The sequence below is a fragment of the Oncorhynchus tshawytscha genome, linkage group LG11, assembly GCF_018296145.1.
Source record: "Oncorhynchus tshawytscha isolate Ot180627B linkage group LG11, Otsh_v2.0, whole genome shotgun sequence".
NCBI classification, from domain to species: Eukaryota; Metazoa; Chordata; class Actinopteri; order Salmoniformes; family Salmonidae; genus Oncorhynchus; species Oncorhynchus tshawytscha.
The window spans coordinates 31,580,049-31,604,893 of NC_056439.1; the positions used below are offsets into that span (position 1 = coordinate 31,580,049).

The 24,845-nt window shown below is 43.1% G+C and overlaps 1 protein-coding gene across 2 annotated transcripts in view; it reads right to left on the bottom strand.

The window, feature by feature from the left end:
• LOC112261744 (kinesin-like protein KIF26A) overlaps positions 1-18,318 on the bottom strand; it is a 124,373-nt gene extending 106,055 nt beyond the window's left edge. For both annotated transcript variants that reach the window (XM_024437340.2, XM_024437339.2), the window contains exons 1-2: positions 18,049-18,318; positions 17,499-17,738 (exon numbers count right to left, since the gene is read on the bottom strand). In XM_024437340.2, the coding sequence (XP_024293108.1) occupies positions 17,499-17,738; positions 18,049-18,108 (300 nt within the window). In that variant the 5' untranslated portion in view covers positions 18,109-18,318. The remainder of the gene's footprint in view (positions 1-17,498; positions 17,739-18,048) is intronic.
• Positions 18,319-24,845: the final 6,527 nt, after the last annotated feature.

The following is a 24,845-nucleotide window of genomic DNA, read 5'->3' on the forward strand; positions in this document are numbered from 1 at the left end:
GCACAGCCCAACAAGGTAAGTCCAAAAATGTCTTGTATGCTGCTGCATAAATTATGTAATATGCTAGCGAGATATGTATACCGTAGCTAAAAAAGTAATACTAAGTGTATGTTGTGTAGTAAGATATTAGTAGCCCATGTGCCTCACCCTAATAATTTGGTCAATTTACCCCTCTTAATTTCACCTACTGTTCTGACTTGGTGGTGTACATGTAGCCTATAACCTGTTTAAGAGAAATGTAATCATTGAATATTGTAAGAGCTTTCTTTGTTTGCTTATATTCCCCACTTTATTAATCCTACGGTTCTGACTTGGTGTACAGGGAGGACACTGTAAGAACTGCCCATGTTCTGAATTCTGTCACTGTACATTTCAAAAGTGCTAAACAAATAGTTATATTCACTACGTGCATCCTAGCTCGCTCATTGATGTCTTAATCAAAATTACGGATTGCCTCTTATCCGCTTGTCGTCCCCTTATGCCATAGTTTGTACATCTCAATTGTCATTAGAAGCCACATTTGTTTAAAGCAAGTCAGCCATACCAGCTACTGTATGTTTTTTCAAAAGGCAGTAAATGAGGCTGAATGAACTGTTTTGCTGCCAGACAAGGCTCCGCTGATAGCCAGGTGTATTTATTTCTTTTTTTTCCTTTAACATTGTAGCAGTGGTAAGATGTTGGGACTTCATGTAGGCCCAAACAGTTTGTGGGCACCGTTTGTCACTGTCACGTCCTGACCTTAGTTCCTTTCTTATGTCTCTATTTTGGTTTGGTCAGGGCTTGAGTTGGGGTGGGCATTCTGTTTTGTTCTGTGTGTTGTATTTCTATGTGTTTGGCCTGGTATGGTTCCCAATCAGAGGCAGCTGTCAATCGTTGTCTCCACATTACTTCCGGCGCCGACAGAGATGGCCGCCTCGCTTCGCATTCCTAGGAAACTATGCAGATTTTTGTTTTTTTACGTGTTATTTCTTACATTAGTACCCCAGGTCATCTTAGGTTTCATTACATACAGTCGAGAAGAACTACTGAAAATACGATCAGCGTCAACTCACCATCAGTACGACCAAGAATATGTTTTTCGCGACACGGATCCTGTGTTCTGCCTTACAAACAGGACAACGGAGTGGATTCCATGCAGCGACCCAAAAAAACGACTCCGAAAAAGAGGGAAACGAGGCGGTCTTCTGGTCAGACTCCGGAGACGGGCACACCGTGCACCACTCCCTAGCATTCTTCTTGCCAATGTCCAGTCTCTTGACAACAAGGTTGATGAAATCCGAGCAAGGGTAGCATTCCAGAGGGACATCAGAGACTGTAACGTTCTTTGTTTCACGGAAACATGGCTCACCGGAGAGATGCTATCCGAGGCAGTGCAGCCAACGGGTTTCTCCACGCATCGCGCCGACAGAAACAAACATCTTTCTGGTAAGAAGAGGGGCGGGGGCATATGCCTTATGACTAACGTGACATGGTGTGATGAAAGAAACATACAGGAACTCAAATCCTTCTGTTCACCTGATTTAGAACTCCTCACAATCAAATGTAGACCGCATTATCTACCAAGAGAATTCTCCTCGATTATAATCACAGCCGTATATATCCCCCCCCCAAGCAGACACATCGATGGCTCTGAACGAACTTTATTTAACTCTCTGCAAACTGGAAACGATTTATCCGGAGGCTGCATTCATTGTAGCTGGGGATTTTAACAAGGCTAATCTGAAAACAAGACTCCCTAAATTTTATCCGCATATCGATTGCGCAACCAGGGGTGGAAAGACCTTGGATCATTGTTACTCTAACATCCGCAACGCATATAAGGCCCTGCCCCGCCCCCCTTTTGGAAAAGCTGACCACGATTCCATTTTGTTGATCCCTGCCTACAGACAGAAACTAAAACAAGAGGCTCCCACGCTGAGGTCTGTTCAACGCTGGTCTGACCAAGCTGACTCCACACTCCAAGACTGCTTCCATCACGTGGACTGGGAGATGTTTCGTATTGCGTCAGATAACAACATTGACGAATACGCTGATTCGGTGTGCGAGTTCATTAGAACGTGCATTGAAGATGTCGTTCCCATAGCAACGATTAAAACATTCCCTAACCAGAAACCGTGGATTGATGGCAGCATTCGCGTGAAACTGAAAGCACGAACCACTGCTTTTAATCAGGGCAAGGTGTCTGGTAACATGACTGAATACAAACAGTGCAGCTATTCCCTCCGCAAGGCTATTAAACAAGCTAAGCGTCAGTACAGAGACAAAGTAGAATCTCAATTCAACGGCTCAGACACAAGAGGCATGTGGCAGGGTCTACAGTCAATCACGGACTACAGGAAGAAATCCAGCCCAGTCACGGACCAGGATGTCTTGCTCCCAGGCAGACTAAATAACTTTTTTGCCCGCTTTGAGGACAATACAGTGCCACTGACACGGCCTGCAATGAAAACATGCGGTCTCTCCTTCACTGCAGCCGAGGTGAGTAAGACATTTAAACGTGTTAACCCTCGCAAGGCTGCAGGCCCAGACGGCATCCCCAGCCGCGCCCTCAGAGCATGCGCAGACCAGCTGGCCGGTGTGTTTACGGACATATTCAATCAATCCCTATACCAGTCTGCTGTTCCCACATGCTTCAAGAGGGCCACCATTGTTCCTGTTCCCAAGAAAGCTAAGGTAACTGAGCTAAACGACTACCGCCCCCGTAGCACTCACATCCGTCATCATGAAGTGCTTTGAGAGACTAGTCAAGGACCATATCACCTCCACCCTACCTGACACCCTAGACCCACTCCAATTTGCTTACCGCCCAAATAGGTCCACAGACGATGCAATCTCAACCACACTGCACACTGCCCTAACCCATCTGGACAAGAGGAATACCTATGTGAGAATGCTGTTCATCGACTACAGCTCGGCATTCAACACCATAGTACCCTCCAAGCTCGTCATCAAGCTCGAGACCCCAGGTCTCGACCCCGCCCTGTGCAACTGGGTACTGGACTTCCTGACGGGCCGCCCCCAGGTGGTGAGGGTAGGCAACAACATCTCCTCCCCGCTGATCCTCAACACTGGGGCCCCACAAGGGTGCGTTCTGAGCCCTCTCCTGTACTCCCTGTTCACCCACGACTGCGTGGCCACGCACGCCTCCAACTCAATCATCAAGTTTGCGGACGACACAACAGTGGTAGGCTTGATTACCAACAACGACGAGACGGCCTACAGGGAGGAGGTGAGGGCCCTCGGAGTGTGGTGTCAGGAAAATAACCTCACACTCAACGTCAACAAAACTAAGGAGATGATTGTGGATTTCAGGAAACAGCAGAGGGAACACCCCCCTATCCACATCGATGGAACAGTAGCAAGTTTTAAGTTCCTCGGCATACACATCACAGACAAACTGAATTGGTCCACTCACACAGACAGCATCGTGAAGAAGGCGCAGCAGCGCCTCTTCAACCTCAGGAGGCTGAAGAAATTTGGCTTGTCACCAAAAGCACTCACAAACTTCTACAGATGCACAATCGAGAGCATCCTGGTGGGCTGTATCACCGCCTGGTACGGCAACTGCTCCGCCCTCAACCGTAAGGCTCTCCAGAGGGTAGTGAGGTCTGCACAACGCATCACCGGGGGCAAACTACCTGCCCTCCAGGACACCTACACCACCCGATGTTACAGGAAGGCCATAAAGATCATCAAGGACATCAACCACCCGAGCCACTGCCTGTTCACCCCGCTATCATCCAGAAGGCGAGGTCAGTACAGGTGCATCAAAGCTGGGACCGAGAGACTGAAAAACAGCTTCTATCTCAAGGCCATCAGACTGTTAAACAGCCACCACTAACATTGAGTGGCTGCTGCCAACACACTGACACAACTCCAGCCGCTTTAATAATGGGAATTGATGGGAAATGATGTAAATATATCACTAGCCACTTTAAACAATGCTACCTTATATAATGTTTACATACCCTACATAATTCATCTCATATGCATACGTATATACTGTACTCTATATCATCGACTGCATCCTTATGTAATACATGTATCACTAGCCACTAACTATGCCACTTTGTTTACATACTCATCTCATATGTATATACTGCACTCGATATCAGCTACTGTATCTTGCCTATGCTGCTCTGTACCATCACTCATTCATATATCCTTATGTACATATTCTTTATCCCCTTACACTGTGTATAAGACAGTAGTTTTGGAATTGTTAGATTACTTGTTGGTTATTACTGCATTGTCGGAACTAGAAGCACAAGCATTTCGCTACACTCGCATTAACATCTGCTAACCATGTGTATGTGACAAATAAAATTTGATTTGATTTGATTTGATTGAGAACCATACTTAGGTAGCCTGTTCCCACCTGTGTTTGTGGGTAGTTATTTTCTGTTTAGTGTGTTTTGCACCTGACGGAGCTGTTTCAGTTGTTCTCGTTGTTGTTTTGTTAATCAGTGTTCAGTTCCATTAATAAAATGACGAACACGTACCACGCTGCGCTTTGGTCCTCACCTTCTTCCACCGACGGCCATTACAGTCTCCTTATAGTGCAATTAATATATTGTTTAGTTTTTTAGCATCAAGATTTCCATGCTAAAATAGCCACTGTCGGCTACACATTAAATATATTGTGACAAATGACAGACAGTAGCTTACAAGTAGCAAAATAGATCTCAATTGACTGAACATGAAATTCATTTCAATATGATTGAAATAGGCCTATAGCTTATTGTTTATATTTTAATGCAGGCATCTCAGTTTTTATGTTTGTTTGTATCAATTGCAAAAACACTGGCAACTTGGTATTTGTAGTCAACTTTGTTGGGAAGTTATCAGCAGTCATAGAGACATGGATAAACCATGGATAAACTATGTTTAGTAGACCTTCTGTGTATAAAGTGACATGGGAGCGCAAAAATGCATCTTAAATCTAAAAATGGTGTTCTACGAGTGGTCTGAGGCAGGCATTAGATTATGAGCGTTTTCAAGTGCAACGTTAATAACAATGGTTTTAGGAAACAGCTCTGAGATTTAACAATGCTCCTACGAAGGTTCTAAAAATGAACTTAGCCATAAGATGCTTTTGGGAAAACAGGCCCAGTACGGCACACAAGTCCCTAGTGGCCAGAGGGCCTCAGTGCAGAATGGTTCACGCCCTGACAATAGAGAGCCCTTGTTTCTCTATGGTGTAGTAGGTCAGGGCGTGACTAGGGGGTATTCTAGTTTATAATTTCTATGTTGTGTTCTAGTTTATATTTTATTTGTTGGTGTTTTTGTATGATTCCCAATTAGAGGCAGCTGGTAATCGTTGTCTCTAATTGGGGATCATATTTAAGTAGCTATTTTTCCCACCTGTGTTTGTGGGATATTATTTTGTGTTTGTGCCTGTGCACCACGTAGTCACGTTTCGTTGTTCGTTTATTGATTTATTGTTTTTGCTTTAAGTTTCACTTTTTGAAATAAATATGTGGAACTCAACCTCCGTTGCGCCTTGGTCCCGTTCTTACGACAACCGTGACAATGGTGGAGTCCACTTTCCTTAAAGGACATGTAGCACAAGATTAGAGTTCTATCCTGTCTATATATAAATACAAACTGTCGAGAAACTAGGCCTACCTGTTCATCGTCTGCTCTTACACATATCAATGTAGTTATTCATTATCAGCTTGTAAGCAAATAGCAGGCCCTTTCAGTCATTGTCTGCAAACACCAATAAAACACTTCATTCACCACCTCCACAATGCCCGCTCCATTCCTCCACCTAGCTACAGACACTGCCCTGGGGCAGTAACCCTGCTTTCCCTGTGGTCAGAGGTCAGAGGATAAGAGAGAGGTGAGATCTGCCTGCCACTGACCTCTACCTCCAACTGTTCAGATTAATCCAAGTCTACAAACCCTTAAACCGCTGCAAGGCTTCCTCTGTTAATCATTCTGGGTAATCATTGCAGTTTGTGAAGTCCACTCTGAATTCATATTCTTATATCTTAGTATATACTATAAGTGCCTATGTGGGGGTGTAGGCTATGGTGGTTGTTTGACTGACCTGTACCCTTGTTGCAGTCATAACACAATACCTACTTATCTCTTCTAGCCATCAGAACAACCCTACATAAACTCACACTGGCCCTGGCACTGGCTGTACGAAAAACAAAGACATACAGTACACACACACACAGACACATTTCTAAACATACACAATGGAAGCGACTGGAATCGAAAACATTTCAACCAATAAATATATTGGTCAACTTACAATGCTCTTACATTGAACACAGTGAGAATACAAACAAAGTAGAAGTGAAACATGAAGGAATGTTTCTAAAGGACATTGTTTGTACAGTGTCTATCATCAACTATAAACTTTGCTTGACAAGGATCTTCAGGGATGCAAGATTTGAAAGCAGAGTGTCGATACACCAGCTTGTATACCTAACAAACAATGGTTTTCCTTCCCTGAGCCCTTTTTTCTCTTTCAAGGTTTGGGTGATAGAAGTAGGGAGGGAGGATACTCATTTCAACCACCATATCAAGTAACTGTCAGCATGTCTAGACCAGGGGCTTCAGATGCTGCTGCCTGGCCATGGCTGAGGAATTAAAGCCCTTCTGGGTCACAATACCGCCGGGCTTTAGGGCCTTTAGAAACCCAATGGCCCATTGTGGTCACTGACAGCTCCTTAACTTTTCATGAGATGGCTGACAGTGCAGACAAAACAAACCTTCCTCCTCCCAATCCATCACATGGCATGGCCAAAATATTGAGTAACCCTTTCAGGGCAGAAACCATTTGAAGGAGTGTAGGAAGGGGGTATTGTTCATTAAGTGCGGGTGGATCTGAGCCAGGTGTACAGGTATTGTCTTTCTATAGGCATGTTGAATGTTGACAGATCCTCTGATTACGGGAGAGGGGTAATTAAGTGCTTTGAACATGAGGTTAGCCTTTAAGTGACCATCTTTCCCCCGATTATACCTTAACTTGCCTTCATGTCCAGCCACATGAAATATAGTGTAATGTCTGCTGTAGTCATCCAAACTGTCTGCCATTTACCATTGAAGAGTCTTGTTCGTTTTTAATGCTATGAATCAAATACTGTACATTAACCAGTTGAATGCCTTTGATTGGGGGGTGAGAATCAATTCTGCAGAACCTCAGTGTCTCCACTTCAGCTGCCTCTTAAGCCACGCCCATTCTTCTGTAATGCTCTTCTGTCTAACAATGTCTAGTTAATGTGTGTCCAAGTCACTGTATTTTACTTTAGAGCAGGGTCTTACCTCAAGGACAAAACTCCATCATGACAGAGTTAAGCTTTAGTATTACTCTAAGTTGAGACTTGACATATTGTATTAAGATTAGTAGGTATTACGTGATTGGCTGTATTAAGTGAGGTAGAGTGGAATGGGTGATGTCAGACAAAGCACATGCCAGCTATAAATATTAAAACAAAAGATGTTGGTGACACGGGAACGGCTCCTCTGAAAATGAGACCGGTACTTAAAGTCGGCAAGAGTGAAAAAAGACTAATTGCTGTCACTGGTTGTGCAAGCTGCAGCAGACCATAAAGAAAATAATCTGTCACCTTCAATGTTCTAATGCTGACCCTGCATTTCCCTCGACAACACCTCACAGCACAGCAGCAGCGGTCTCCCTCCCAGCCCAGCTGTAGTGTATGCTGGCTGCTGCTACTCTGAGCTCCTTCAGGTTGACACTGAGCCAGTGGCCCAGAATATAGAGACACTAGTGAGAACAGGAGCTCTTCAAGTTCCCCAATGAGTCACAACAACGTTAGACTGACCTGATAGGGTTCTTTGAAAGACAAACAGGATAACACAAAAGCCACCTCTGAGGCAGTTCACTGTGTATTTCCCAGTGAAGTTACCCAAGCCAGTCCCTGCCTAGGGATTCAGCATAACACACCCATTCAACCCAAACTGTCTTCCTTGAAATTATATGTTGGTTGTTACTGCTACAGTACTCAAAATATTAGTCTACTGGAAGTCGGGGGGTCTGGGGGGGTATAGGGGGCAGGCTGACTTCCTCATCACAAAAATGGGACGGCAGGAGGATAGGGCAAGGAGGGGGGAGCCCTCACATAAACAGCCTCCGCTCTCACATGACAGGTACAGCAGAACTCTGTAGCTCTGATGCCAGGAGCACCAATAACCCAGTACAGCAATCTTTCCACCACACATCACCTGGCCCTCTTCCAACAAAGGAAATCTGTAAAAGCCATCCATCCACAACCACATCAAGTCCAGAGCCTCCAGGTGGGCAGCACAGGCCCAACAGGTCAATGGAACCCTTTCTCCTGCAGCTGGAGAAATTGATACCGTGAGGCAAGCACAATAAGAGCACCATGCCTCGACTGTTTACCACCTTAAAATTAGGGCCCTATTTAGCCATCAACATGTGCATAATAGGAGAAGGAAGGGGCAACCCCCATCCCACCCTCCAACCCCTCCACACCTGGAGAGGACCACACAGGTAACAGAGAGAGGACTCAGTTCCCATGGAGAAGGACTGGCAGGTGGGATAGTGTATGTCTGTTTGGGGAGGGAGAAAATACCTGGTGCTTCAATATATAGAGATCTGATATGATTTAGGCCACCCCGCATAGAGACTAGACCACACATACAGAGGAAAGTTTTTCTCCGTCCCGTATCTCCCTGTTCCCATAAGACATTAGGTGTTGAGGGGATTCAGAGGAGGCTGGAGGGTTTGTAATTCAAGATAAGCATGAGACTGTCCCTCAACACAACAACAAAGGAGAAGAAACCCTGGGGAAAACTCATGTAGAAGCAACAACAACAAAAAGAGGCCTGTATTTAACAGCGATGGGCATTGTGGGGTGAGCCATACAGGAACACTTTCAATGCATGGCGAAGGTCAATTGGGACTTAACTTCCTCCTCAGACTCTGCCACTTGCTTATTTTCTCCCTCCTTGCCCCCCCTCTCTCCCCGACAACATAATAAAGAGATAAGCATTGTTTAGCATAACAATGAACCACTTCCAAACATCTTTCAGTCTCAGACGATGAGGTTTCACATCCATAAACAGCGTGTGGCCGTGAGCAGAGAAATAAAAGACTTCACAGGAAGACTGGGACATTATAATTGAAGTCATTACCCCACAGCCTCTCATGACTCCAGTATCTACATTGGAGAAGGACTTGATATATATTACCTCTACACCCAACCAGAGGACAAAAGCAGCTCTATAATAAGGTGTGTTGGTAAGGGGAGTTATAGCCACAGCTTTTGCGGTGACCGTATTATCGCCAGTCTGGCGGACACGAGTCATGAAGGCAGTCAAATTTGACATGACTGTTTCGTCATGGTAATTAGGCTTCTCCAAGCTCTGATGGTCATTTGTAGCCTACCAAACTTGCTAACTGTCTGGTACTCTGCACTCTATTGTCCCTTTAATCACTAAGAGATCAATGCAAACATATTTGAAAATCTAATCGAGCACTTTTTTACCTTTATTTAACTAGGGAAGTCAGTTAAGAACAAATTCTTGTTTTTGAGGTTAACTGCTTTGTTCAGTTTCAGAATGACATATTTTTACCTCGCCAGCTCGGGGATTTGATCTCGCAACCTTTCAGTTACTAGTCCAACGCTCTAACCACTAGGATACCTGCCACCCCATGAGAGCCCATGAGCTCATGTCGCAACATTTCTATAGGCTATGCAATTGCGTGAGAAAACAGAGTGATGGCTGCTAATAAAAATATGAGGATCCCATCAGCTTTTTATAGGCTAGGCCTATTATATTTATTTCTCAACTTTCCTAATATTAAGCACATTGCTTATATTTACAACAGGAGTAGCCTACCAGGCTGGCATGAAAATAAACCATGGGAAAAGAGTCCTCCATTTGCTATTTAAGTGCATAGATGACATGTATTTTTTCCGCTGCCCCCGTTTCGATACAGGTGCATGATAATAGTCCATTCTAAATGAAAACAAAAGTCACACATATTATTTAGTAAATGTAAAGACAAGATTAAATCAAGAATAGTCTGATGGTTGACAATATTATCCTATCACTTGTGAATTATATTTATTTTATTTTTATTTCACCTTTATTTTACCAGGTTGGCCAGTTGAGAACAAGTTCTCATTTACAACTGTGACCTGGCCAAGATAAAGCATAGCAGTTAGACACATACAACAACACAGAGTTACACATGGAATGAACAAAACATACAGTCAATAATACAGTCGAAATAAAAGAGTCTATATACAGTGAGTGCAAATGAGGTAAGGTAAGGGAGTTAAGGCAATAAATAGGCCATGGTGGCGAAGTAATTACAAATCAAATCAAATTTTATTTGTCACATACACATGGTTAACAGATGTTAATGCGAGTGTAGCGAAATGCTTGTGCTTCTAGTTCCGACAATGCAGTAATAACCAACAAGTAATCTAGCTAACAATTCCAAAACTACTACCTTATAGACACAAGTAAGGAGATAAAAATATGTACATAAAGATATATGAATGAGTGATGGTACAGAGCGGCATAGGCAAGATACAGTAGATGGTATTGAGTGCAGTATATACATATGAGATGAGTATGTAAACAAAGTGGCATAGTTAAAGTGGCTAGTGATACATGTATTACATAAAGATGCAGGAGATGATATAGAGTACAGTATATACATACAGTGCCTTGCGAAAATATTCGGCCCCCTTGAACTTTGCGACCTTTTGCCACATTTCAGGCTTCAAACATAAAGATATAAAACTGTATTTTTTTGTGAAGAATCAACAACAAGTGGGACACAATCATGAAGTGGAACGACATTTATTGGATATTTCAAACTTTTTTAACAAATCAAAAACTGAAAAATTGGGCGTGCAAAATTATTCAGCCCCCTTAAGTTAATACTTTGTAGCGCCACCTTTTGCTGCGATTACAGCTGTAAGTCTCTTGGGGTATGTCTCTATCAGTTTTGCACATCGAGAGACTGAAATTTTTTCCCATTCCTCCTTGCAAAACAGCTCGAGCTCAGTGAGGTTGGATGGGGAGCATTTGTGAACAGCAGTTTTCAGTTCTTTCCACAGATTCTCGATTGGATTCAGGTCTGGACTTTGACTTGGCCATTCTAACACCTGGATATGTTTATTTTTGAACCATTCCATTGTAGATTTTGCTTTATGTTTTGGATCATTGTCTTGTTGGAAGACAAATCTCCGTCCCAGTCTCAGGTCTTTTGCAGACTCCATCAGGTTTTCTTCCAGAATGGTCCTGTATTTGGCTCCATCCATCTTCCCATCAATTTTAACCATCTTCCCTGTCCCTGCTGAAGAAAAGCAGGCCCAAACCATGATGCTGCCACCACCATGTTTGACAGTGGGGATGGTGTGTTCAGGGTGATGAGCTGTGTTGCTTTTACGCCAAACATAACGTTTTGCATTGTTGCCAAAAAGTTCAATTTTGGTTTCATCTGACCAGAGCACCTTCTTCCACATGTTTGGTGTGTCTCCCAGGTGGCTTGTGGCAAACTTTAAACGACACTTTTTATGGATATCTTTAAGAAATGGCTTTCTTCTTGCCACTCTTCCATAAAGGACAGATTTGTGCAATATACTACTGTATGTTGTCCTATGGACAGAGTCTCCCACCTCAGCTGTAGATCTCTGCAGTTCATCCAGAGTGATCATGGGCCTCTTGGCTGCATCTCTGATCAGTCTTCTCCTTGTATGAGCTGAAAGTTTAGAGGGACGGACATGTCTTGGTAGATTTGCAGTGGTCTGATACTCCTTCCATTTCAATATTATCGCTTGCACAGTGCTCCTTGGGATGTTTAAAGCTTGGGAAATCTTTTTGTATCCAAATCCGGCTTTAAACTTCTTCACAACATTATCTCGGCCCTGCCTGGTGTGTTCCTTGTTCTTCATGATGCTCTCTGCGCTTTTAACGGACCTCTGAGACTATCACAGTGCAGGTGCATTTATACGGAGACTTGATTACACACAGGTGGATTGTATTTATCATCATTAGTCATTTAGGTCAACATTATTTCATTCAGAGATCCTCACTGAACTTCTGGAGAGGGTTTGCTGCACTGAAAGTAAAGGGGCTGAATAATTTTGCACGCCCAATTTTTCAGTTTTTGATTTGTTAAAAAAGTTTTAAATATCCAATAAATGTCGTTCCACTTCATGATTGTGTCCCACTTGTTGTTGATTCTTCACAAAAAATACAGTTTTATATCTTTATGTTTGAAGCCTGAAATGTGGCAAAAGGTCGCAAAGTTCAAGGGGGCTGAATACTTTCGCAAGGCACTGTATACATATGAGATGAATAGTGTAGGGTATGTAAACATTATATTAGGTAGCATTGTTTAAAGTGGCTAGTGATACATAATTTCCCATCAATTCCCATTATTAAAGTGGCTGGAGTTGAGACAGTGTGTTGGCAGCAGCCACTCAATGTTAGTGGTGGCTGTTTAACAGTCTGATGGCCTTGAGATAGAAGCTGTTTTTCAGTCTCTCGGTCCCAGCTTTGATGCACCTGTACTGACCTCGCCTTCTGGACGATAGCGGGGTGAACAGGAAGTGGCTCGGGTGGTTGTTGTCCTTGATGATCTTTATGGCCTTCCTGTGACATCGGGTGGTGTAGGTGTCCTGGAGGGCAGGTAGTTTGCCCCCGGTGATGCGTTGTGCAGACCTCACTACCCTCTGGAGAGCCTTACGGTTGTGGGCGGAGCAGTTGCCGTACCAGGCGGTGATACAGCCCGACAGGATGCTCTCGATTGTGCATCTGTAGATGTTTGTGAGTGCTTTTGGTGACAAGCCAAATTTCTTCAGCCTCCTGAGGTTGAAGAGGCGCTGCTGCGCCTTCTTCACGATGCTGTCTGTGTGGGTGGACCAATTCAGTTTGTCTGTGATGTGTACGCCGAGGAACTTAAAATTTACTACCCTCTCCACTACTGTTCCATCAATGTGGATAGGGGGAGTTCCCTCTGCTGTTTCCTGAAGTCCACAATCATCTCCTTAGTTTTGTTGACGTTGAGTGTGAGGTTATTTTTCCTGAGGGCACACCTCCTCCCACTCCGTCATTGTTGGTAATCAAGCCACGTCCACAAACTTGATGATTGAGTTGGAGTGGCCACGCGTGGGTGAACAGGGAGTACAGGAGAGGGCTCAGAACGCACCCTTGTGGGGCCCCAGTGTTGAGGATCAGCGGGGTGGAAATGTTGTTGCCTACCCTCATCACCTGGGTGCGGCCCGTCAGGAAGTCCAGTACCCAGTTGCACAGGGCGGGGTTGAGACCCAGGGTCTCGAGCTTGATGACGAGCTTGGAGGGCACTATGGTGTTAAATGCCGAGCTGTAGTCGATGAACAGCATTCTCACATAGGTATTCCTCTTGTCCAGATGGGTTAGGGCAGTGTGCAGTGTGGTTGAGATTGCATCGTGTGTGGACCTATTTGGGCGGTAAGCAAATTGGAGTGGGTCTAGGGTGTCAGGTAGGGTGGAGGTGATATGGTCCTTGACTAGTCTCTCCGTCTGGGCCTGCAGCCTTGTGAGGGTTGACACGTTTAAATGTTTTCCTCACGTCGGCTGCAGTCAAGGAGAGTCCGCATGTTTTAGTTGCGGGCCGTGTCAGTGGCACTGTATTGTCCTCAAAGCGGGCAAAAAAGTTATTTAGTCTGCCTGGGAGCAAGACATCCTGGTCCGTGATGGGGCTGGTTTTCTTTTTGTAATCCGTGTTTGACTGTAGACCCTGCCACATACCTCTTGTGTCTGAGCCGTTGAATTGAAATTCTACTTTGTCTCTATACTGACGCTTAGCTTGTTTGATTGCCTTGCGGAGGGAAGAGTTACACTGTTTGTATTCGGTCATGTTTCCGGTCACCTTGCCCTGATTAAAAGCAGTGGTTCGGGCTTTCAGTTTCACGCAAATGTTGCCATCAATCCACGGTTTCTGGTTAGGGAATGTTTTAATCGTTGCTATGGGAACGACATCTTCAATGCACGTTCTAATGAACTCGCTCACCGAATCAGCGTATTCGTCAATGTTGTTGTCTGACGCAATACGAAACATATCCCAGTCCACGTGATGGAAGCAGTCTTGGAGTGTGGAATCAGATTGGTCGGACCAGCGTTGAACAGACCTCAGCGCGGAAGCTTCTTGTTTTTGTTTTTGTCTGTAGGCAGGGATCAACAAAATGGAGTCGTGGTCAGCTTTTCCAAAAGGAGGGCGGGGCAGGGCCTTATATGCGTCGCGGAAGTTAGAATAGCAGTGATCCAAGGTTTTTCCAGCCCTGGTTGCGCAATCGATATGCTGATAAAATTTAGGGAGTCTTGTTTTCAGATTAGCCTTGTTAAAATCCCCAGCTACAATGAATGCAGCCTCCGGATAAATGGATTCCAGTTAGCAAAGAGTCAAATAAAGTTTGTTCAGAGCCATCGATGTGTTTGCTTGGGGGGGAATATATACGGCTGTGATTACAATCGAAGAGAACTCCCTTGGTAGATAATGTGGTCGACATTTGATTGTGAGGAATTATAAATCAGGTGAACAGAAGGACTTGAGTACCTGTGTGTTGTTATGATCACACCACGTCACGTTAACCATGAAGCATACGCCACCGCCCCTCTTCTTACCAGAAAGATGTTTGTTTCTGTCTGCGCGATGCGTGGAGAAACCAGTTGGCTGCACCGACTCCGATAGCGTCTCTCCAGTGAGCCATGTTTCCGTGAAGCAAAGAACGTTAGTCTCTGATGTCCCTCTGGAATGCTACCCTTGCTCGGATTTCATCAACCTTGTTGTCAAGAGACTGGACATTAGCGAGAAGAATGCTAGGGAGTGGTGCGCGATGTGCCCGTCTCCGGAGTCTGACCAGAAGACCGCTCCGTTTCCCTCTTTTTCGCCGACCACCCCGTGTGCTCCCACCAAAAAACACGTTTTGGGCTGTCTTTTGGGCTTGCGTTGTGGCCGCGAACCCTGGCGTCTTCGCTGTCCTTCCCTCACCGCTTGCGTCTGCTTCCACGGAAGGCTTTCGTCTCCAGCCATAATTTCCTCCCAAGTCCAGGATGTCTTCTCCTCCTTTATCTCCTCCCAAGCCCAGGATACCTTCTCTTCCCGGGCACGCTGCTTGGTCCTGTTGTGGTGGGATCTTCTGTCACAATCGTCTAAAGAATTAACGGACCAAGGCGCAGGGTGCGTAGAGTTCCACATGTTAAATAAATGAAACTCACCAAAACAATACAGAACAAACGAAGCATGAAGTAAATGCAGTACTCAACAGTAACTACACAAAAACAAGACCCCACAAAACACAGTGGGGGAAATGGCTGCCTAAATATGATCCCCAATCAGAGACAATGATAAACAGCTGTCTCTGATTGAGAACCATACCAGGCCAACATAGACATACAATAACCTAGATAACCCACCCTAGTCACACCCCGACCTAACCAACATAGAGAATAAAAGGCTCTCTATGGTCAGGGTTTGACATTATCATAATTTATGGTAAACATTCTGATCTGTTGCATCAGCCACATTTCATTAAAAAAGTATTTTTTTGATGCTAGTAGTTGTATTAATTTGGATCTATCTCATCCTTCAACTCATCCGTCCCGGACTGTTTGGAATATTTGTTTATCGCACAAAATAGAATAGGTCGACTTTTGTACTATGGGGATAGCAGATTGACATAGGCTAGTGCTTTTGCTCTTTGTTAGGCATAATCATCTTGTTGGCTGACGAAAAGTAAATGTGGACAGTTCTTCCAAAATCTTCAATATGCACCTCTGAATTTAATAAGGATGCACGCAGTTGCGCGTTGCCTGTATATAGCCTCCCTACTGTTATTTTTCACTGTCTTTTTACTGTTGTTTACCTAATACCTATTTTTTACTTTAAAAAATGACACTGTTGGTTAGGGCCTGTAAGTAAGCATTTCACTGTAATGTAATCATTAAAATCCAGACGGAAAATATTTACACAAGAAGCAACCGAATATAACACAGCCAACTCTAATCATTTAGTAAATTCACCATTCTGCGATTCTCACTGTTAAACATCGCACAGTGTTCAACACAATGGATCTTTATGTCAGCATTTGATCTCATCAGTCAACGCCAATTTTTTCTAAAGTAATCTGGTATCACTTCATTTCAACCATGTTGTATTCGGTGCACGTGACAAATAAATTTTGATTTGATGTGTCTGACTTGTAGCCTGTGAGAAGACCCGATCACATGACAGAGAGCCATGTGAGTGAGAGACGCTTCGGATTGCGCAGCACTCTCAGGGAGAAGGGCACAATCCAGTACTCTGGGCCGCAAAAGGCATGGATTATTTTAGGGTGCATTACGGCCAACAAGGGGATGCCGCCGTGACATTTGCGCCATTATCAAGTGCTTGTCAAATTGTGAATGAGAGACTATTGGAGTGTGTACAGCCTGCACAAAAACAAAGCAGAGCTCGTGCCTTTCAAGGGACTTCTTTCAAATCATCATTAGAGTCTCATCATGCAGCCTTACAATGTATTAAAAATCTAAACAACGTTTGTAGAACAACTAAAGTTACATTAACCACTCTAAATTAAGCATATAGGAGTACCTATTTCTTTGTTAACTGCTCAACACTGAAATAGACTACATTTTCTTCATAGCGTGCTTCTTTAGACCAGTCTAAAATAAATAATGAATTTATTGTGAAGGTGTAGGTTATATTACATAGATTTATTCAACTTTTTAAAATGGCTTGTAGGCTATATGTGGAAGCCAGGAGATGATAAATGTGTTTATTAATTAATGGTCAATTACCGTGAGACAGACAGTTATTTGCTTGACAATCAACACAGCCCTAGCCACAGCTACTACATGCTGGGAATACAGAGCTCACAAGTCTTACAGCCATGTCTCACCCTGCCGTTGTGTACCCATCGCACTGGACTATATCATAGGCAAATGGGCAGTGGGTACAAACGTAAAACCATCAGAGAGGTGCCCATCAGTGATGAAGACCACAAAGCAAAGCTGGAGCATGGGTCATGACTCATGACATAGTCAGAAACCTGCAGAATCACACTGCATGCCTACAGCTATCTACACTGGGAGGAAGGTGGAAGCACGCTTTATTCTGAGCATGCCATCTGTGCCCCTATGTCACCTGCAGTACATGAGTGGAACCAAGGCAGCCTGTACCTGTTACGCCAACAGAGCATGAGGTGAACAAACACACACTGATCTCCCATTACCACATGCCTCATAATAAACGTAAGACCCACCTCACTGGACTCATTACAAGAGGGGGGAGGAAAGAAGAGGTTATTACCATGTCATTGCAATATTCACAAAAATAAACCAAGAGCACAGATCAGCAGAGTCATGGTGGTGTCAATTCAGGTTGATCAACTGTAGGGAGCCTTGGTGTAAAATTGATGAAAAGTATTACTTTGCATTACTGGTCAAATACAACCAGCCTTGAGACTCAAAGTAAAGTTAAACATGTATTCACAAACCTTTAGTGAACTTGGGTCTGCCAAGGCCAGCGCTTGCCTCTTCAGCTCAGTCACATTAATTTGACATTGTTGGCAAAAGCTTCCTTTGCCGTCCCTTCTCTCTGACTCGGAGACAGTCACCGACCCAGCGCCCTCGGGTGGTGGCCGGCTGTTACACCGCGCATACTCGGATGAGTGAAGTATTTTCCTGGTATTCAGATCAAGAGGGAACGGCGACTCTCCGCTGGGACAACCCTCCACCTTCGTCAGGAGAGAAACGCAAGTCAGTTCAAATAGATTCATTGATTTTTATGTAGGAAAATACAATGGATTCAAACTTGTAGACGCACAACCACAGGTGTGGAAGCCTAACGTTACTTGTCTGGAGTTGTTTGTTGAATACCTTGACAAACTGCATGAATGTCAATATGAATAGGTAAACATTACCAATCTGCAGAGATAGGCTAAATGCGATCCAAAACAAAAGGGTGTGCTGCGACAGGTTATTGCAACTCGGAACTGATCACTTTAACTGTATGTGTAAAACACTTTATATGACTAAAACACTTACAGTAAACCTGCAGTTGTCAGGGTCCCGTCCATGAGTTGCATTTCCCCGAAATGAGTTCATTCTCCTTGGTCTGGGTATACCTACTAGACGTAGTTCTCACGTACACTCAACTGCGAAGTTGTAAATTGAAGTGTCAGTGCCTACACACTTGTGACTAAAGCAAACCCGTTTGCTAGCTACCACTTCTGTAGAGAGTAGACTAATAACCATGGTTGTGTGCTGCACTGGATCAGTCCCATGACAATTACAATCAATACGAGTGAAGTGAAGTTTTGGTCCTCACTGCGCACGGTGGGCGGGAATCAACTCTTAAATGGGTGGGGTTCACAAGACAACTTTTGGGAAACTTTTTGGCGCATGATTTGACACTGCAATAGTAAATCACTTAAAAACCGTAGGTTCATGGATCAGACATGGTAGTTCAATGTGTGATAGTTGTATTAGGTTTGTAGGTTATTAGGCTAGATATTTATAAAGATGAACTTGCCCATTGTAATTGCTGCTTTTAACAATGCATTGCAGTAGTTTCAAGTTGTATTAGTCACATGTACAGGATACACATGGAATACAGTACACCGTCTAACGAAATGCTTACTTGCAGGTTCCTTCTCGAGAATGGAACAACAATAAGACATAATCAAATATAAGATATATGAACATAAAGTTCAGTAGAATATAATAAACATTTTAGCATAATACAGGAAGGCACAAATTATAGTTCAACACTTAGACATGTATCAGAGAAAGGGGGGATTGGGGTGCAAGTGTTTCAATTGTGCAGTATAAGCAATATACTGTAAATAAGAGTCTGGTAGTAGCAACAATTGTGATGTGTGTGGCACGAATGCTACATTTCTTCCTGCGCTGCATACGGCTGTATCGGTCCCCTTATACAGGAGCAGTAAATTCCCAGTGCACTTCTTTTGTTGATATTTTTTTCCTACACTGCAGAGGGAAACATCGGTCCGTTAATGCAGGCAAGGCTGGCCCGCTAATTGTCAGGATTATGCGGCCGTCTATGGCAGCAGATTGAAGAGGGTGGACTTTTCTGAGCCTAACTGACCAAGACACACCTCCAACAACACATAAAACCTCACATAATTATACACAAAAACAATGAGAATTTCTCTCGACCAGTGGTATATGGGCTTTTTAGGTGAGTGCTGATGCCGCCCTGTGATAAGAAGTGCCCACTTTGGCTTATGCAGGGACCAAAATATTATGTGTTTCCATTCCCAGCGCCTCTCCAGGGTGCTGTGTGGAGAATCATCGCTGCACGCTCCACCATCGTTCAGTCAAAAAGGTAATCTAACATAGGGTGTGGTGTGTATTGGTAAAATGGGACACTTTCGTTTTCTATCTTCATAACTCTACTACACTATACAATATAAAACATATATAAATGTTAAAACCAGGATGGGTGATTCTTCTTCAAACACAAATTGTGCCGAGACCAAATATTTCCAGTCAATACTGGCAAATTGGGACACTCAATTCTTTATTGTAAAGAAGTATAAATTAGAGATTACATGAGTCATTTCAATATTTTAACTAGAAACTTAAACTATTCATACAAATTAAATGTAGTCAAACATGTTTTATGTATTTTTGTGGAACATTATTATTATATTCATTGCCATCCTATTTGATTAGAATTTTATGGTGTAGCCCAGATGTAATTGTATAGCCTGTAAATAAAATAAAGTTAACTTAATCTAGACCTATCAGCTCAACATTCTCAACACTACACTCTAATGGACATTTTGTAGAATGAAACCAAAAAGACCTCACCCCTCAACAATGTCAATGACTGTTTTATTGTCACCGAGTCAAATACAGCAAAAATAAACCGTCATCATATACCTGTATGGTTATGAATATAGCTAGCAAGGATTTGTAATTTTGGTGAGGTAATATATTTCTACGTAAAGTGTAGCTATGCTAGCTTTTTCTAGCAAGCTAGCTGATGGCAGATTTGAGGAAAATGAAATTGAACATTTGATCCTATTTACAAAATGGATTTCTATTCAGAAAACATGTATTTCATAACCCCAAAAATATTTGTTCTGCATTAAAATGGCAGAGAAGAGTGTCCCAGTTTGACAGTAGGCTATTGGCATACTGGGACACCATCAACATGTCAATGTTCTAAAAAGGTGAAGAAAAAAAAACAATTTACAGTCATTTTGATTTACAATTCAATTAATCCATTCCATTTCAAAGTCTGGAAATGACGTATTTTAGACATCTTTTCAACATAATTTTGCTTACTGGGACTATTCTAGTTGTGCGGACTGACAATATTATTTTCTCGCAATGGTCAGGACCAGCCCTGAATACAGGAGTAGTAAAGGACCAGTGCATTACTTTTGTGAGAGAACATTTTTCCCCGCGCTGCAGACAGCTGTATTGGTGCGCTAATGCAGGAGTTGTAAAGGCCCAGTGCACTACTTTTGTGGCAAATACATTTTTATTAGTGAGTGATAGTGAGTGAGTGAGTGAGTGAGTGAGTGAGTGAGTGAGTGAGTGAGTGAGTGAGTGAGTGAGTGAGTGAGTGAGTGAGTGAGTGAGTGAGTGAGTGAGTGAGTGAGTGAGTGAGTGCATGTGTGCAAAGGTGCAGAGAGCAAGTGCAGGTGGTCAGTCCACTTCAAGTGTTCAACAGTTTTATGGCGTGTGGATAGAAACGGTCTCTGAGCCTGTTGGTATCAGACCTCCTACATAGCATGACAGTAGGGAAATGACTGAGTTATTTCTATAGCCTAATGACATTATTATTTGAAATATTCATAGTGATTCTAGTTTATTGTAGTCAATGGCTGTATCCTGTTCTCACACAAGCAGACACATTTTTAGACATTGTTTCACAGACAAGTCAATGGGCACAGTACAGAGCCTCACCTACTGAGCTTTACAGCCAATGCTTCCCGTTCTTGCTACTTTGGCGCCATCCTTTGGTAAATACACAGATTGCAGGACGGATTTCACAAAATAAGGGCCATGTTTAATATTTAATTAAAAAACTTTAAATATTTCATGTTGATGATGTAAGTGACAGCGGCTTCGTGCTTCATTGTGAGGATCCCTTCTACCCTCACATGACCCAGTTGGAGCCCTTTGTCTGTCTGTCTGTCTGTCTGTCTGTCTGTCTGTCTGTCTGTCTATCTGTCTGTCTGTGTCGTCGACTGGGTTCACGCTTGGCAGCGCAACTGGTAGCAAATTATAGGCGTCCTTATGTATAGGCGTCCTTATGGGGTTAACATAATGAGGTCAATTTAATACTGCTAAACGTTAATTTTGCGATTACACATGAAACAAAACATAAGCTATTCACCCAAAAAGGCAAATACAAAATTGACTCAGAATATTTTGTCATAAATAAGAAAATTATGTTTTTATCTGAAACTATGGCCAATCAAGTCTGTCATTGTGGTCAATGATTTTGAGTCTTAATTTTTGGCTGTCACTGCTCGGTGCCTTCTGAACAGAGCGCACAGCGAATGAGCGCCGCGATTACAGTAGCCACATTGCTTATTAAAGCAATGAGTGTTTGGGACCACAAAGCACCATCCACCCTGCTACTCTCTTCTGTTTTTGAAATTATTTTGAAGAAGAGAATCCCAACCAGCGATCACGCTATGGAGTTGGCATTGTTGATGAGGCGCATCGGACAATCAGGGGAACTGTTCATGGTGCTGAAATACCTGACGCCCGTCAAGTTAAGATGTATAGGGTCCGAGACAATTGACTTTGTGGTTTAGGCTACCTGTAAATCCAGGCTTGTAGCGTTACTGATGACTTTGTCTATCAATTTACCTATTTATAATCATTATAATGTTCCCGGTAGTTGGGGTGTGTATTAGGTTACATTTCACGTTTGTGTATGTTACAGCTATTTGGAGAGCACTCACTCACCTTTGCTTTTCTCCTCAGAAGATGACTGGTAAATCCAAATATGATATCAGAGTCCACGAAGAATGTTCCCAGATCTATGAGACTGGGGTTGGGCTTGTCAGCTCCAGAGGAGCCCGAGGAGTTTGGTAAAGCCATGAGGGAAAAGTGCGTAATATTCCACACCCCGGGTTACCGAATTGACATCTATATTTGTCTATTCATTTCCATTTCAGGATATATTTTCATAGACCCCAAAACATAGCATGATTTCAAATCAAAAGCTATTCCGGACATCCAACAATTGACTCAGAGAGAGCTCACTGTCTCTCCATGACCACTCCACTCAATGCCCAACAATTGCGGCGTGTGCGCAAATATATATTTCCCGTGCATGGCCAGCAGTCCAGCAAGACAATAAACCAATACAATCCATCCGTAATCGATACCTTTATATCCACAGGTATAGAAATGTTTTAGCCATCCTTGGACTCATGCCTGGTCTTTCAGCTCGTAGGTCTCGGAACGAAATCACATGTGGCTAAGGAGGACCACCTTTTGCAGTCCCACACCCACACCCCCTCTCCCTCTTTCCTCCTCTCTCGCTCGCTCACTCACTCACTCGCCCAGTCGCGCAATTCCCCTGTCAGTCAGCGGTTTGCTGCGCTTACTGCGGACTTGCTAGAGGCTCCACCATTAATTTATCAACGCAAACACGCACGAGAGACCTGCGCAATCCAACAGCTTCGCAATGAGCCGGTTTGAGATCTTTGATGAACCAAAACTTGTGCCATGACCCAATTTAACTTAGTTGGATCCTCTCGTTTTTTTGAATGAAACTATTTTGCAGGGAAAACCCTGAGTTGATCAGTGCAGTGCACACAGAGTCCGCTCTTGCGTTCAGGTGTCTGTGTAACTAAGGGCAATTCATTACGAGGCTAATATATGTAGGCTGTTGGCTTAGCTGCCTTCCAGTTCCAGATCAAATGTTAATATGTAAAAAAAACTTTGAAAGACAATAATGTCTTATTTTCAAAGCATTATCAAATACAGAGCCGTTTTAACTGGAATTTCAAAGTAGATCGTGTATATTTTGTATGCTTTGAAAGCTGAACAGAGGACATTAGGCTATTCTCTTAATAAAACATCTTATCTGGGGTGCACAGAGGACCTTGTATTAGATAAGCAGCCAGTCATTACCGCCATAAACTCACTGGTTCCCGACGCCCTTTGAAGATGTATCTTTAAAGCTTCTGTATAGTTTGGTGGGTGTGAATGTTTTCAATTTATTTTAAGATTGTATTTCATCATTATTATGCCAGCGCAGAATACAATTCGATACACAATTATGTGTGCTCGTGGTTAGTTTTACTCAAATGTAAGAATTGGGTAGTCTATATTATTCAACCTTTATTTATTCAGGTGTGTCTCTTGAGATAAAAAAAAAATAAAAAAATAAAAAAACGATTTAGAAGCCAGATTAACCTGAGGGATATCAAGGTGGCTTAAATGATGCAGTTGGCTTATTAGGGTTGTGGGTTGCCCATAATAAACTCTAAATGTGACCTAGTTATGCACATTTCCCACTCCACCACAAACAAACGCTCAACCAAAAAAACACTAATACGCACAGACAACCACAGCCTAGACATGTTAACTGGAAGGATTCACTAAAGCTTCAGAAGACCAATAATTACTCTCCGTAGTAGAGATGATTTACCATGTCCGACCGCCACCCAGTTCCCCACTGGAGAAGGTTTCTGTCACCCTGGGCCGCTGATGAAATCCCAAGGACCACATCCCATGGGACTACTACCCCTACATCTGTTGCCCTAGAGCATGTAGGGAAATCGCTCTGGCATGTCATTAATACTGCTCAATATCTTATCCAACTTGATAACCTTCGCAGTATACAGGGCTTCATGAGAACCATTTACCGAATATTGGTCATGTTGTTGGCATGGTGCTGAGAAAGCAGGAAAGAAATCTGCGTCTTGAGTGCAGAGAATAATCTTTGGAATGCGCATTAATGAACGATTCATACACCAACACAAAAAAACTAACGTTATTCCGATATAAACATTGGTATCATTATTCCTAGTGGTGTAAAATGTAATTATTTTAGTCGAGGATGCTTTATTTTGTTACCAATAGCCTGTTCATTTGACTTTCCTTCTGAAACAACAAAGATGTTTATCCTTCACCGGAAAATGTGTCAAACTGCATGGAATCCAATTTGCCCCACGTCGGACAGCGACTATGCCCAAGGCGCTGTTTGTCTGGACTTCAGAAACAGTTGGACACAACGAGGCTATTGACATTAATAACACAAGGGGGCACGCGAGAGCGAGCGAGAGACAGAGCGACATGATGTATTTCCCACAGATCACAGACCCACAAAGACTTTGAAAATAAATCCGACATTGATAAACTCCCATATCTGTTGGGGGAAATTACACAATGTGCAATCACAGAGCAAGATTTGTGGCCCCTTGCCATGAGAAAAGTCCACCCAGTAGACCTCAAACAACATTGTAAATACCACCTATGTTAATCTGTTTATTTATCTTCCCCCACTAGTTGCACATTGCTAAAACAATGTACATAGCTGATGATATAATAGTTGAAATGTCTAGCTTTTTAAAACCTGTTTACTGTTACTGTTCAAATTGTTTTTTGTTGTTGTTACATTTGTTTCTTCTCACTTTGTTTGTTTATTTCACTTGCTTTGGCAAAAGTAAACGTGTTTTCGGTGCCAATAAAGCCCATTTGACAAGTATTGAGTGAGAGAGAGAGACAGAGAGAGAAAGAGAGTGGGAGCGAGAGAGAGAGACAGAGAGAGAGGGAGGGAGAGAAAGATAGAAAGATGCTCATATGTCAAACAAGGTTAATACACAGGTAAACATAGC